This window comes from Meleagris gallopavo, chromosome 26 (genome assembly GCF_905368555.1).
Source record: "Meleagris gallopavo chromosome 26, MGAL_WU_HG_1.1, whole genome shotgun sequence".
Lineage (NCBI taxonomy): Eukaryota > Metazoa > Chordata > Aves > Galliformes > Phasianidae > Meleagris > Meleagris gallopavo.
The window spans coordinates 1,145,376-1,160,357 of NC_139429.1; the positions used below are offsets into that span (position 1 = coordinate 1,145,376).

The 14,982-nt window shown below is 44.5% G+C and overlaps 1 protein-coding gene across 2 annotated transcripts in view; it reads left to right on the forward strand.

Moving 5' to 3' along the window:
• KCNJ5 (potassium inwardly rectifying channel subfamily J member 5) overlaps positions 1-7,787 on the forward strand; it is a 50,457-nt gene extending 42,670 nt beyond the window's left edge. For both annotated transcript variants that reach the window (XM_085209462.1, XM_003212669.5), the window contains one exon: positions 6,993-7,787. In XM_085209462.1, coding sequence (XP_085065588.1) covers positions 6,993-7,339 — 347 coding nt within the window. In that variant the 3' untranslated portion in view covers positions 7,340-7,787. The remainder of the gene's footprint in view (positions 1-6,992) is intronic.
• Positions 7,788-14,982: the final 7,195 nt, after the last annotated feature.

A 14,982-nucleotide genomic window follows, 5' to 3' on the forward strand; every position in this document is an offset into this window, starting at 1 on the left:
CTTCTGCTCCCAGCAAATTGTTTTGGTCCTTTCCTCCTATTGCCCAAGCCTCATCTGCTTTCAGGAATGGTGTAATTCACCTGCAGTGCTACTTCTATTAAATGATGGCACCACTACAATCTGTTCAGGTTTGGGACAGCAAGAAAACACAGCAGACTGCTTGTTCCCTTAATAGCCCTCTACTGAGGGGGCTATTAAACACATCCAGCTCTGCTCATGGTGCCCCAGAGCAGACAGGTCCTGCGTGCAGCCCAGGGGGAGCTCAGTTCTGCAGTTGTTGGCAGGAGGGAAAATTAATGGAGATTCTCCCAGTCTGTAGGGAACAACAGGTCGTACCCTGCAGCGAGGGGGCTGTGCTTGGTGAGGAGTTTGGAAAGCGGGCCAGATCCGACTGTGCTGTGATTGTCAATGTGTAAATGACCAAAGGAATTCTGAGCATCACTCTGAGTGAATAATGTTCAGTGAATAATGGTTGAGGAGAGCAATTTCATAGCCACAGCCTGTAGTTTTAGATAGCCACATGTTGTCCAAGAAATGCTTTGTCCTGCTCTCAGACAGGTAACTCCTCACTGACATTAAATTCCCATTCCATGGAAGGCAAAGACAGTAAATAGTTTCGAATAAAAAGTGATTGTTTGTTTGTTTGTTTACAAAGTGAAACATTATAGTTTAAGACAACGCTTCTATTTTCCACTGGGCTTGAATTTTTCAAAAGGGTAAAGAAACTGAGGGGCACCAGCACACAGGAAGCACATCAGCCAGCCTGAAACGCTGAGTTTTCCTTTGGCTGAAGAAGAAAATAAACATTTTATTAGTGAAGTGAGAGTTCTCCAGGGACCCACAGCCATTGCACTCCCACCCCATGCAGACAGCTGCTGCTCAGGGCCTTTCCAAGCACTATTTCACTGTGGTTGTGGCACTGTGACTCCACAAGAGGTTAAGAGCACCAGAGGGATGCTGCATTTCTGGGCAGATCTGTGGTGATCGTTGCTGACTGAAATAACCACTGGAAGGACAAAATCAATATAGATGACAGGAGTTCTGACTTCACTGCTGCTTCGTGGGCATCCTGAAAGCTGCAGCTCTGCTCGCAGTGCTCGCTTAATGAATTGGTCATAGAGATTACTTTAGGGAATTAATTCTCTTGTGCCATATCTTAAAGAGACACTCGTCCAGCTGGCCCAAATTTGACCTGCAATAAAAGGAAAGAGAGTGAAGGTGGAAAATTTGTTTGCCAAGTGAATACATTTTTGCTTTCATTATCTTTCTGCTTCCCACAATGGCAAGAAAAAAATCAGAACCATCCTATTGACAGAAGGGGGCCAGGCTGTTGTTGGCCACGTCTTGGTCTTGCCCTCCTGGTACTTAATATCAACCAGGGCTGCCAGGGTGTGCAAACAGAGTGGGAATTCACACACCTCTCCCCCGTGGTTGCAGAGTCACCTGGGTTTTTTGGTGGAGAAATGGCTGGTTCAGTTAGAGGACATGAAAGATTCCATTTAAAAAAGCAATGTCACCATTTGATGATTTGATGATTGATGAAATAGTCTACATACCAGAAAAGACCTCTTCTCTTCCAGCTTTACCCATCTGCTGCTATTTAGTAACAACTAACCAAGATTAAATGTATCAATACCTGAGTCTACAGTGTCCAGTGTTGCTCATGTCTGGGTATGGAGACATTGGTGCACTGGTGTTTGTCACATCACCCTTTGTCTTCACTGGTTTTTGCTGCCCCTTTTCCCCAGCTGTATTAAATACCACACAGTCGAAAGACCTGACTAAATAAAATTATAGTAAACACCTGGAAAGGAGAGGTAGATATATTTCTGACTTGCAGTCTACATAAGTAAATATGTATATATTTAAGTAATCAGCCACGTGCCGGGATTCTGCATCTCAGTTCCTCATCCTGTCCCTATGGGAATGTAGCCCTTATGCATCTCAAACCATCCATCTTTACAGAGGATACAGTCAAATGCTGTGGCTTTATACATAGGAGAAAAAGGAACAGTTGCAACATAATACATTCTGAAATTAGTCATGATTTTCTTGGGAGAACAAAGGAAGGCTGAAATAATAAGTGGATTTCTCATGTATTCAGCATCTGGTTTGGGTTCTTTTTTTGTTTTGTTTAGCATTTTGCATATAAATACGTTTTCTCTTGTGCAAGAAGGACCTTGCAGATCTGTTACAGGCGCTGCCTATATAATTAAAGGCAAGAGATAGACACCTGCAGTCATTGCTCTCACCACCCACGCTGTGCTCCATGGGCAGACGTGGGCACACCTCTTTTCTTAGATGTCCCTGAAGTCACTCTGAATGCCTTTGTGAGGGGTCTGCAGCTATGGGTGTACCTGGGCCTCAGGTTCTGCCTGGCAGAGGGAAGGCCATCAAACTCAAGGTTTTCAAATCACAGTGCCCTTTTATTATTTTTTTCACAAAGCTTGAGAGCTTTTCCATGCCTGGAGAGCATTCAGAAATATTAAAATCCTATTACTCTCCTCTGGCATAAGAATCAAAGTGAATCAATCGTGGACATGTCCTCCTCTCAAAGAGACAAGCATGGATAATCGGAGGGCCATGCTCCTACCTTCTAATATTCCTTTTGAAGTTGGAGGAAAATTGTCTTTTTGGAGGTTGCAGTGTTCCTCGGTCTAATTAATGCAAAGGGACTAACAACTTTTATAACTACTCAAATGTTGATGCTAATTTAAAGATGTGTATTTCTTAATTGGAGTGATAGAAGTAAATTTTTTATAACTACTGCTTGCCATCAGTCTGCTGTTATAGCTCTGAGCCCATCAGTTCTTTCTCTGGTACCCTGGTAATGCAGCTGGAGCTCAGCTGAAGCAGCAATCTGCACTGTGCAGCCTCAGTGCACCTGGTGTAAGGGGAGAAATCAGCGTGTGCACAACTGCACATGAAGCCAGGGCCAGAGAGGTGAAATCACCTCCAGCAGTGTCTGTGGCTAAACTGCAGAGAGAACAGAGCAAATACAGCAAACATGCAGTCAGCATCCGCATGACGCGCTGCCAGCAGATAATCACTGAGCCTCGTGGCATTTAAATGAGGAGAGTTAATTTTAGGCTGATGAAAAACGTTGTCTTGACAGCCCCAGGGGTTGGGATGGCTGTACCCGCTGAGGAAGTCCAGGCTCTGTAACAGTGCCAAACGATTCAGCTCTGCTGCTGATGCGATCCGATGGAAGCCTGCAGCCATTTCTTGGCTGGTGGGTCGTGCTTTGTGGTCCTCCTGCCCTCTCCTGTGAAACTGCCAATACGGGTATAGGCTGCGATGGTACATGTAGGGAAAAAAATGACCTCTGAAGTTGGAGGGAGACGGCTGGCTCTTCTCTGGGCACCCAAACAGCTGCACAGTGCGGTTAGATTTGGCCCACGATAATGAAGTTTGATTTTAACTGGTGACCTAAGGGTAAGTAAGGCCTGGAAATCTGGAGTGCTCTCCTGCAGCTTTTCCCCTTTCCGTAGCAGTGAGGCAGAGCCAGCAGCCGCTGCTCCACTTGCATAATCAGTGGTGTTGCAAGCAGTGAAACGTTCTGAAATCTGCAGCTCTCATTGAGTGCATGGCAGAAAATATAGGCTCCTCACTGAGAGAGCCATCAAATAACGGGTTTTTGTCAGCACGAATTTACATGCCTTTGTCTTTGATAAAATGTAAGCTGCTTCATCCCCATTGATTTTGATGACAGAAAAGTGCCTTTTTGGTAGAGTTCCCTGACACCAATTTTACACAGGAATCTTTCCTCAGTGACTCTGTTCTCAAATGTAATGAAACACCTGGTTTAACACACACTGCAATATATTTCACATCTTTTCATTGACTGGAAAGCAGAAACAAGCCGTTCTGAACGTATACCTGGCTGCTGTGAATAGGAGCGTGCACAGACCCCATTACTGATCCTGGTCAGCAGAACCAAGGTCCACTCGTTAGAGTTCTGCTGTAATGAAATGATCATTAACACTCTATGAAATACTCAATGCAGAATTTGAAACCAGAAGGCCATTCCCTGGTCTCCAGCTATCTGAAAGGACTGGAGCTGGCTCCAGCTTTCCTGAAAACTTGGTGAGTCTGCTTGTAACTTTGTGCTTCTAACTTTTATCTGGTTTCAGTTCAAATTCAGTTTTGTTTGCAGTTGAAATCTGAGCTCTGAAATGAGGTGGGTGAGGGAGATGGAGCTGAAATTCGAAAGGTGAAAATTTTGCACATCGTTTCACATTTACACAGATGGCAGGCAGTACAAATTTATAGTAGGAATACTTCTTCACTTTGAAATCAGCTTGTTTAGGAAAAAATTAAACTTTTAATGGTCCTGGAAAAATCAATATGCTTGGAAAGTAAAGATCTCAGTGATTTTTGTTTGGATGTGAGTTTTGAAGCACATCTGCTTTTGCTGACAAAGGGGAAATGAAGATATTCTTTGGCATGAAACGAGTTTGAATGAAATGCCCCAGTCACCAAATACTACTTCCTTCCTTCCCTATAACTATACTAAATATCCACACCATTTAAACCTAAAGCATGTAATTATATCTATTTTAAGAAAAGCATTAGCAGCATTATTCAAGACCCAGTATCATACTATGATTATTTTTGCAAGAAATCCAGGGAGTTTAGATCTCCTCCAGTTTATTGCATGTGCTCTGCAGGGCAGCAGCACTTCAGACAGCTGCAGCAGGAGCTCACAGGGCAGGGCTGCTGCAACGGAACGGAATGGCAGTGGCCCACTTGGTGTGGTTCTTGATGGATGTGAGCATAGGATGTAATGATTCACTTATCCCATGGATTTGGACAGGCAAGGCTTGTGAAGTAGAACTGCTGGTTTTTGCAGAGTGCAGAGCAGTGCGTGAAAGGTGTGAGCCTAGTGAATAAATCAGACCCACTGCAAGACTGAATTCGACATCCACAGCACAGAAGGCAGAGTGCACGTTGTATGCAAATGGGAGAAGGCTGCATCCATGTGCTGTTAATAAAAGCAAGGTTTATTGTTTCCACACCTCCTCTGTCATCTTTTTGCAGTTACAAAGGCAGTGATTAGCCGGGGACATTACAGTTGCATTAATTAACCAGGCTGAAGAGCGCAGGGCAGCTTGCAAAGCAGGCACTTAATGGAATTTGAGGCAGAGACAATGCTGTTGTTTACTGGGTAATGTAGGAGTTGCCAAGCAGTATGTCCCCACGCAATTAAAATACCACTGCACATGTGCTAAAAAGGAATATTTGAATGGGATTATGGAGCAATTACAAGTTGTCTTATTGTGCTGGCTCTGCGTACCCCTGGGGTTACAGAAAGCAGCTCCTGCAGGAAGCTGGCAGCGAGCAGTATTTGGTTGATGAAAGCTTTCTATTGTTCCTTCCTTAATTGAATATTTACAGCAGGAAATAACCATGATCATGTCTCTGGAGTTCGGGTTCACTGTCAGGTTCTTCCCCCAGTGGAGGAACTATTTCAGGCCATGATTACAAGGCAGGAGTTCCCTTTGGATGCCTCAGATCCCTGCATTTAGCAAGGTCATTCTTTCTTGGCCTGGGTTCACAACGCCGTGCCTGTAGGCACCTCCTGGAAAGCCATGGTAGAAGTCAGCCTGTCTGCTCACAGCTCCCAGCCCTGTGAGTGTCAGCAGCCTCTTCTGCATTCCTGGGCTTTGAAAGCACTCAGTAAGAGACAAGTAAATTCTTCAGCAGATCCTGCTTGTGTTCATGTCTTAATAGACTGTAGCAGCAATACGAGAAACAAACTTCAGACTGTTTAAAGGTGGCTTTTTGAAAGGATAAGTTTTTTGATTACTCTGAGATTTCATCAGTCCATAGAGCTCACGTGGTGAGAACACACACGCTCTTTCCTGAAGCATCTGACACCATTATTTTCCCCCTGTGCGTTATTTCAGATTTCTGTTTGTGTACTTTGGGCTGCAGGAGGTAGACTTGGAAGCATTGGCTGCAAACTGGATCAAGTGCATGTTTTGAACGTATTCCAGTCAGGGCCATCACTCACACTCCAAAGGACAACAGTGGGAGGACTTTGTGAGGTCAGCATTTCTACATTTCACCAGAATTAAGAGCAAAAGCATAACACGTTCAGGATGAGCAGATGACAAATGTTTGGAAGAGAAGTCAGCCTTGGCTTCTCAATCAGCTGGTGATTGCAGAGGAGGTCACTCCAATGCTAAATCCTTATCTTTGCTCTGCAAAGCCTCTTTAAAAGTTTTCTAAGTACATAAACAAACTCTGATCCTTGGGGCTGAGAAGAAGCTGGACAAAATCAGTTTCATATTGCCCATTGTTCATTCATTCCATTAAGACACTCAATTCAATGTGCTTACAAGCTTGACTACGTGATGCTGTTTTGATTCAGCCAACCTATTATAGTTGGATTGAACTCTCCAAAGGAATATGTAAGCCAGCATCCCATGTGGGTCACATCAATGGGGCAGGAGCATGTTCCTCCTTACAGACTGCATCTCTTGGTGTGCAGGAGGAATAGCTGGAGGGGCTGTAGCCAGAGAGGGACAGCATGAGACACAGTGGGAGTGTAGGTGGCTTTGGTAGGGCAGCTGTTCACCCTCCTTGGGGGCGGTGTGGGTCAGGATTGAAGTGCATTGGCGGGGCTGTATGCCATTCTAGCACGTGATTCACCAGAAATACTGTTAGTAGCAGCCACGCAAGGAAGCAGCACCTCGACAGAGAAATGTGAGGACAGAGAGAAGCTGCTTAGTGCTACCAAACTTCAAAGCCTTAAGTGCAGGTTTCAGGAAGCAGTCTGAAGATGCGGCGATGAGTCCACCCCTTTTCCTTTGAGAGCTCAGCTTTTTCATGATAGAGGCTTTTATGAGGCTTATTAAGCGAAGACTTTGTCTGTGTCCCAGAGCAATCAGGTATGGAAATAACATGAAAGTGCTTTTAAATGAAAGAAGTGGCTGGGTGAGCATGTAAGGAAGCTTTGCATTTAACATCCCTCTCTTTCCACCCAGGGATGACTTGCCAGGCTCGCAGCTCCTACATGGACACAGAGGTGCTGTGGGGACATCGCTTCACTCCTGTCCTCACCCTGGAGAAGGATTTTTACGAAGTTGACTACAACAGCTTCCACAGCACTTACGAAACCAACACTCCTGTGTGCTGTGCCAAAGAGCTGGCTGAGTCCCGCCGGGAAGGCCAACTCCTCAGCAGCATCTCCAGTGCCACTGTCCTGGGTGGAGGCAGAGAAGCAGAGACAGCGAGAGGGGAGGAAGAGGAAGAGGAAGAAGACAGGGAGCCAGCAGCATTCAGTGGAGCCAATGGGACAGCGGGAGAGGTGAAAGAAGATCTGCCTGTATAACACGTGAGCTGCTGGGCAGTCAAAACCCACATACACAGCAAGTGAGGAATTGACTGGGAGTCAGAGACCTGAGGTTTATATCCAGATCTCTGTTCCTGCTGCTTGATCTTGGCGAGTCCCTGCACAGCACCGTGCCTCAGTTTCCCTCCCCTTTTAACTGTATGGTGAGGTTCTGAGCTTTGCACTCATTTGCAAAGCATTTGGATCTCTGTGGACAAGGCTCACTAAATACAATCACGGTTAAAATTGAAATCCCCACCAGTAGTTGTTTCAAAAAATGTTCATTGGACATTCAAAACGTATCTCCCCTTGCAAGGGTATTTACAAAGGTAAAGATCTAGAAGCTCCAATCTCAATATGAAGAATGTGTTTTCATGCCTTCACTTAACTTGTGAGTGGATGTGTTGTAGATATTGTTACTGCTTAATTAAACGAAGACCAAAAAGCCTCTCTTGTACATCGTGGAGTTTTTGTTTTGTGATTTTTGCAAACAGAGCTTAGTTGGTGTTCTGCTCCAAGACCACAGACATCGTTGTTTATTTCTTACAAAATAGGACAGCTTTCCCTGCAGATCTTAGCAGGTTTATCCAATGTTTTTGTCTATCAGACCAATATGTCATCTTTGTGCACTCTTTATGGAACTACTGATACATTTCACAGTCCATCCACAATGAGAACAGATAGATGCTGCCCCTTTAAAGCTTTCTTTCTGGCTGGGTGCCTCATTTCAAGTTGATTATTAAAAAAAGATATGTAGCTACCTGGGAACTTGAAATGATCTGGAATTTCACTAGAGTCCCTGGAGTAGGTAGACTGGGTAAGTAAATTTGCCAAACTCTCTTTCATAAAATGCATACTTACAGTAAGGGTTTAGATGCTGATGTTCCTATAGCTAATGGGAACACGTGCTGACATAAGCAAAGCCATCTGGCTCCACTAGTGCAAGCATGCTGGTTGGTGGCTGGCCCTGCAACATTCTCCTTTTGTGAGGTAGGAGGTGCAATAGTACAGAACAGGATTAACTAAGAAAGGTAACAGGGAGAAGAAATAGGTAAGATTTCCTAGAATGGTTTGTCCTTTTTCTAAGATCCTCACTTCTCACTCTACCTCTGCCTCTGCAAAGATTTTTTTTTTTTTTTTGTATTCCAGAACGTTTCATTCTGTAGCTGAAGTGAACTCCTAATGTAGGAGAGAGTAATGGAAAGTAGAACTGTGACTGATCCATGTGAGGCAGAGGCAATTTCAGCCCCTCAGAGGGAGGTTATATAAGCTCTACCCGGCGAGCTAACTTGTCCAGTTCAATTCAGCATGAGAGAGGGCTGGCTGGGTCTCCAACGTGATGCCAGAGATAGACAGCTTGGAAAATGACACTGGATTGCATCTGTGCCTTGCTTCTCCTACCTGTGTGATACCCTCCGGAGAGAAGCTAGCCATCTTCAAATTGCCAAAATGCTATTTCACCACTTCATTTCCCCTGAGATCTCATCACACAAAGCTGCTCTTTTCCAGAACTGTCGAGTCTGAGAAATCATATATCCTACATCTTAGGAATTTTTGTCATTGAACATTATTAGTAGCAAAATAATTGCTGGATGTATAGTTGGGTGTGTGTGCACATCCATGACAATGACTGAGCGTTAAGCATTTTTCTCTTCTTGAGCAAAGCCCTTATGCAGCTGTGTATTCTCTTGGCTTCCACAGACTGTTCCTGTCTGTGCTTGAAGTTTGCACACAGGCCTAAGCACCTTGTTGAACAGATGCTTCCGTGTCAGTGTGAGCATGCACCTTAGTATTTGGTGCATACAAGGAACCATACTTTCAAGTTGCATAGCATGACAGTCAGGTATGTGGGGGTTGGGTCAGGCAGTCTGGTCATTGCCTTCCCAAAGCATCTCAGACCAGCCCATGTTCTCCTCCTGAGCTGCATCCCAAACAGAGGTTGATCTCATTGAGCATGTTGAGTTTTTCTAAAAGTAAGAGAATTAATCTGTTCCTTCATGCAGACATAAAGGTACAGTTGGTCTCTCCAGCAGGCAAATCTATGTGCTCAAATGCTTTTCCAGCACAATACAGTACAAAACAATGGAAGTCTCAGCAGCCAACACTCACTGAAGTAGTTTGATTTCAGGTATGTGTTTCTTTCCTGCAATCATTAATGAATGTTTCTGAGCAAACAAAAACTGCATTTCTTGGCAGGATGGCTGGGAAACACCTTCCTAATGTAGGAGAGTTGATGAGCTGTGAATGGAGACAGGGAAGGAGAGCTGCTCACAGTAAAGGCTTTGTTGTTCAGCTTGGTTTTGTTTTGAGGGCTTGGGGCTGCAGTGGGAAGGAGGCCTGCAAGCCCTCAGCCTGTGCATCAGCTGCTCTCCCAGACCACATCATCCAACTGTTCTGTTCTTGTGCAGTGTCACCAGTGCTCTTACACAGCCCAGCTGACCTGGATGTCTCCATGCACTGCTTCCTCCTGCATGACTTTCTATATTTAAGTGCAGTAAGACTATTAGTTTTTACTAAACTGTGCTTCTTAGATTGATGTGAGGATGCATGGACATTAAAAGTGCAAGTCTTGGCATTTGCTTCCTGGGGATAATCAACAGAAGTGTTAAAATGTACCTTTATTTTTCATTTGAGCTTCCCTGGCTTTAATTTTCACTCATTGTGAGACCTGTCACTCATTTTTATGCTCAGACTTACTCCTTTTGTCATTTTCTCTCATTCGTTATTACGAATATATTTCCATCAGAAGCAGCGGATCTTGAAGTAGAGATAAAGGGAATGTTATTTATGCTCGAGTAATTAATACCTTGTCATAAGCCCTGCACACTGCCAGCCGTACCTGCTGCAATACAGGAGGGCACGTTGCCAGAATGCGTTAAGCACCAGTTTTGGGGATGATGGAGAGGACGTTTAATGAGGTTACAGAGAAACTAGGCAAGCTCTGAGTCCATGCATAAAAGTGACAGCAGTTTCCATTTTGAGGCCAGTGACACAGTGATAAGTGCTGAAAGTCTGATTCTGATGCTCCCACTGGCACCATTCAGCCCAGGGATAGCTGGTCACTTAGGTAGGTGCGAGCAGTGGGAAGCAGAGCATCTATCTGGTGGCATTTTGTTATATGAAGAAGTCAAGGGCAAGTTCCAATCTCATTTATGCTAGGGAAATGGGAAGACACTCCGGTGGAGCCTGGTGGTCCCTCTGCGATGCCAGCATATAACAGAGCAGTGTTCAGCTCTGAAGGACTGTTGGCTGTGCTTTGGGGAGGAGGGCTGCACGTCCAGGTGTTATTGTGTGTAGGCAGATGCATACAGAGGTGGCTACTGTTGAGCAGCATATACTGTTGGAATTACTCTTGCTAAAAAGTAAAGCATCAAACTCATGGTCCTGGTTGATGAAGGTGTTGGGGTTCATATCACAAAAACCTAATATTCAAGCATATCCTTTTTAAATTCTACTTCGGTCCCCCAATCTTGTATGGATTTACAGCTCAGTTAATTAAATGCAGATAAAGCCAAAGGTTACTAAAAAATGCTATGAATCTGTGGTTCTATCCCATAGTGGAAGCAAATACCTCCCCTCTCACCTGTTACTCAAACACTCAGCTGTGCCTGGAAAGGAGTGTGTGCAGCTAGCTAAGCAGTAAAACTGAGTATTCCCATTGCTTGAAAGTGAAAGAAATGCACCATAGGAAATCCTAGAAATTGGAAAGCCCATCAGATGAAAAACCTCATGATAATTAGGATGGCAACTGTAGCCATCCATATTCATGCAGATTTATCACTGAATGAGAAAAAAAAAAAAAAAAAAAACAAAACTCGCAGTAATGAGAAAAGTAATGATGGTAAAAGCTATTCAGTATTCCTACGCCCCATGTTCCGTGTTGTTCTATCATGTGTCCATCATTTTCATGCCAAACAAATGAGCAGTACAATCACTACCGAATTCACGCCCCATCTGCCTCCCTCGCATTCGGTAGCAGAGCTCAGCTGTTTCTCCTCCTCCCAGAATAGAAAGAGAAGAAACAGATGCCAGGTGCAGGCAGAGAGAGAGCCACTGCCCAACCGAGCCTTGAAGGAAGGCCAGGAGGGGTTTGTCTGTGCTGGGATGAGGCTTCTCTGTGCTGCCAGGCTGAGTAGAGATAGACCACATGGCTGAAACAGCACTCAGATAAGTAGAAGGGAGTGGGACTGCGGCTCCGAGGACCCTTCAATAACACAGATGAGAAGTTTTTATCACATTTATCCCGTGATGTCAGGTTTTATTGAATCATAGTTTCCTCTCTGCCCTGTGCTTCCCCTGCCTGTTTTTTCTGCCCATCTGCTTTCAGGCTCCTTGCAGTGACACCGTGAGCTGCAGTGTGCAGGACTGCTGCTGTTGTGTCTGCAGAGCAGCCAGCAGGGCTGAGTCCTGCACTGATTCCTGCAGCACACATGATAGACTATCATAATAATGAACTGAACAAATAACAGGTCCTTGTTGGTATAAATGAACAGCTAGCCTCGAACAAAGTGCTGTGCTTCATTATATACAATATCAAAGAATGCAGCATAATTGATGGCTAAGGCGATGGGCTGTGACTCAGAGAACTTGTGTTTTATCCCTGGCTTCCACTGACCTCCTGTACAAATCAGTGTGAGGCAGTGCTTACACATGGTGCTTTGTTTGTCATATCTGTGTAGGCTGTGGTTCAGGAAGACCCATGAACATGTCCTGAATTTCAAGCTGCCTGATTTTCCAAACTAAGACTTGATGGCTGCAGTTTAATTGAGGCAGGAGCTACAGCTTATTCTGATGTGGGATTTGGGATACTGTCACAGGGCATCAAATAGCAACAGGTGGGTCATGCTCGTGATTTCAGTCTGATTGCTGTGGTCACTGATGGAGACAAGAACCAGGAAAAACTTCAGAGACACAACACTGGACGTCTCCCAAGCTGTGTCCCTGCACTGTGCAGCCCCTACAAGCAATGCATTCAGCTTGTGCCTTGTTTTGATGATTGATGCAGGATGCATGTCGTGTTCAGAGTAAGGGCAGTTCCTGTTCCTGGAATGGTAATCGTTCCATTTACATAAAACATATTCATTAAACTGCCTGAGCACTTGTACCCCTCAGATGAGTTCTCTCCCTCACCACATCTTGGCTGCTTCTGGCTTTATTTATGGTCCTCCTGACCTTTTCATTACTCAGTCTCTCATGGATCCTGTCCTCTGTATGTTACCATATCAGTTTTTCTTGTCCTGCTTGACATTCAATTTTTAGTAACTGTGGTGTAGATGAAGTTGTTTTTCTTTGTTTTGCACACACTGTTCTGCTGCTCTCTAGGCTGTAGGAACTGCCACTGTAGAAACACAAGGGAGAATTTACTGTCCTGAAATTTTGAGTTTTCCAGCAGCAAACTGAAAATTAAAGCTGGGGGTCAGTCTGATAACGTCTCCTTGGGCTGCTGCTCCCCAGCTCTGCAAAAAGTGGGAGCTCATCCTCACGTGAGGAATTACTGTACCCTGTCCAAATACGGATACTGATATGTTCTGTCATCCAAAACAGTCCAATGTTTCACCTTGTGTTCAATTGAAGAGTTGAAAGTGGATCTCCTCATTAGCCATGAGACTGTGGTGTTATTGACTGAACCACAGTTTTTGCTACTCTGTGTTCAAGAAATGTCAGATGTCTGGAAGAACTAATGAATATTCAAAGAGTGTTGCATTCCTGTGATCTCCAGCTGATGGCTGCGTTCATTCATACGCATTTAAGTAATGCTTAGATTTGATCATTTTTCATAATCCTTCTTTAACGAGGAGCAAAACAATCAGGCTGTGCTTTTATAGAGTGAATTTGAAATTAAAATGAGATATTTAGGTGTTATTTCAGTTGTAAAGTAGCCCTTAGTTCTGATGGGGGGAGGGCAGGGATTCCAATTATGTTTAATTTGTATGCACAAGGCTCAGCTAGGCAAAGTACTAAGGACTCTTAGAAGTTCATAATATTTCTATAGTGCACAGAGCTTTTCAGCACCAGCATCAAATTAGTTCTTGGAAGCAGCTGTTCACTATATTAACGTAATATATCCCACACATAGTGAAAGAAGCTGCTTGGCCTTTCAGATGAGAGGACACCCAATCTTCATAAATATTGAACTGTAAAATTCCTGCATAGGGAATACAAGCTGATTCTTTTCTTTTTCGCCAGCTGTGAACTACTACGTGTGATGTATGGTACAAACTCTCCAGGAAAGAGGAGCAAATTGAAAACACTACCCCTGTGGGTTCCCTTATTAGACTTGAATTGAGTCAAATTCGCAGGACACAGCTCATTAAAACAAGGCTGACAATCTGTGACCTCTTGAGTAGGAAAGATACGATCTGTGCTGAAAAACAGGCTGTGGACTTGATGGGGGGGGAACTCAGCTCCAGAGGAAGAGAATGTGGGTAGATGCTAATTAACCCACTCGTTACTGAGGCACATCAGTCCTTACAGGTGCACCTTCCAGGGGCTGGGTAAGCAGGGGCAGCTCCAAATGAGGTGATGGACCTCTGGACAGCTGCCATTTCCCATCACAGCACCCGCTGCTGTCCTTCAAGGACGTATTAATGATCCGCTTTGCAATGCATAAAGTAATGGAAATGTCCGTGTCTGGGTGTTTCATCCCAAAAGTGGGAATCCAGCATCTTGCAGGACCCTGGAGAAGTTGCTTTATTCATTACTGAGACTTTTGTCTACATTTGGGGGCATAGCCCAGTACTCACAGTGCAGTCAGTTGTCAGCAGGAGAAAAACTGTGCCGATACCCAGAGCTGTGCCATGGAGCTGTGGTCAGCTTGGTGTGCTGGGCAGTGCGTGCTGAGCTCTGTCCTTTCCATAGCCACCCTTCAAAAGCACTCAGCTTTATATGGGAGAATTAAAGAACCAGGGAGAGCTGTCCTGGCTTCTGTAAATCAACGCGGCGTTATAGAACTGTCTGAAGCCAGACAAGACTGCATTCTGCAGCAGACAAGCTGACTTGCCCGCAGGCATAAGTCCTTTCAATTCCTGTGTGGGTACACACTACCTTAGGGCGCTTTCTGTTATGTCAGTACCCAGCCTGCTATCGTACATTTCGGTACTGAATATTCAGTAACAGGTTGTTTGCACTGAAGAAGAGAACAGGATGTTTTTCCCACAAAGTTACTTCTTGTGCCACAAGAACCCGGGGAGAAATATATCCAAAAACGCTAAGATTTGCTACTTGGAAAAAGCAGCAGTCGTAGTGGTTCAATCCCTAAAGTGATCATCTAATTCTTCTCTGACATTTTCTGTAAGTGAATAAACCTGCATCTTAATTCCATGCCTGTCAAAGCTTAAATAATGCGACATCGGCTCTTAACGTGATTGATCCAAATAAAGACCGTGAAAAATGTAGCCTGGCTGGAAACATTCAATGAAATAATACATTTCAAAGAGGGTTCCCCCATCTCTGCTAATGTGAAAGATTTGAATTGTGGGAAAGGAAGAAATGAGATGAGAACACTTAAACTGATGTGGCTCTGCGTGAGGGAGAGTAGGAGCTGAATACAAAATGGACTCAATAATCATGAGTGAGATTCATGCTCGAGTGCAGGAGGACAGTCTGCTCTGATGCCGCTCCGAAGGTGTGCAATCAGGTTTCCA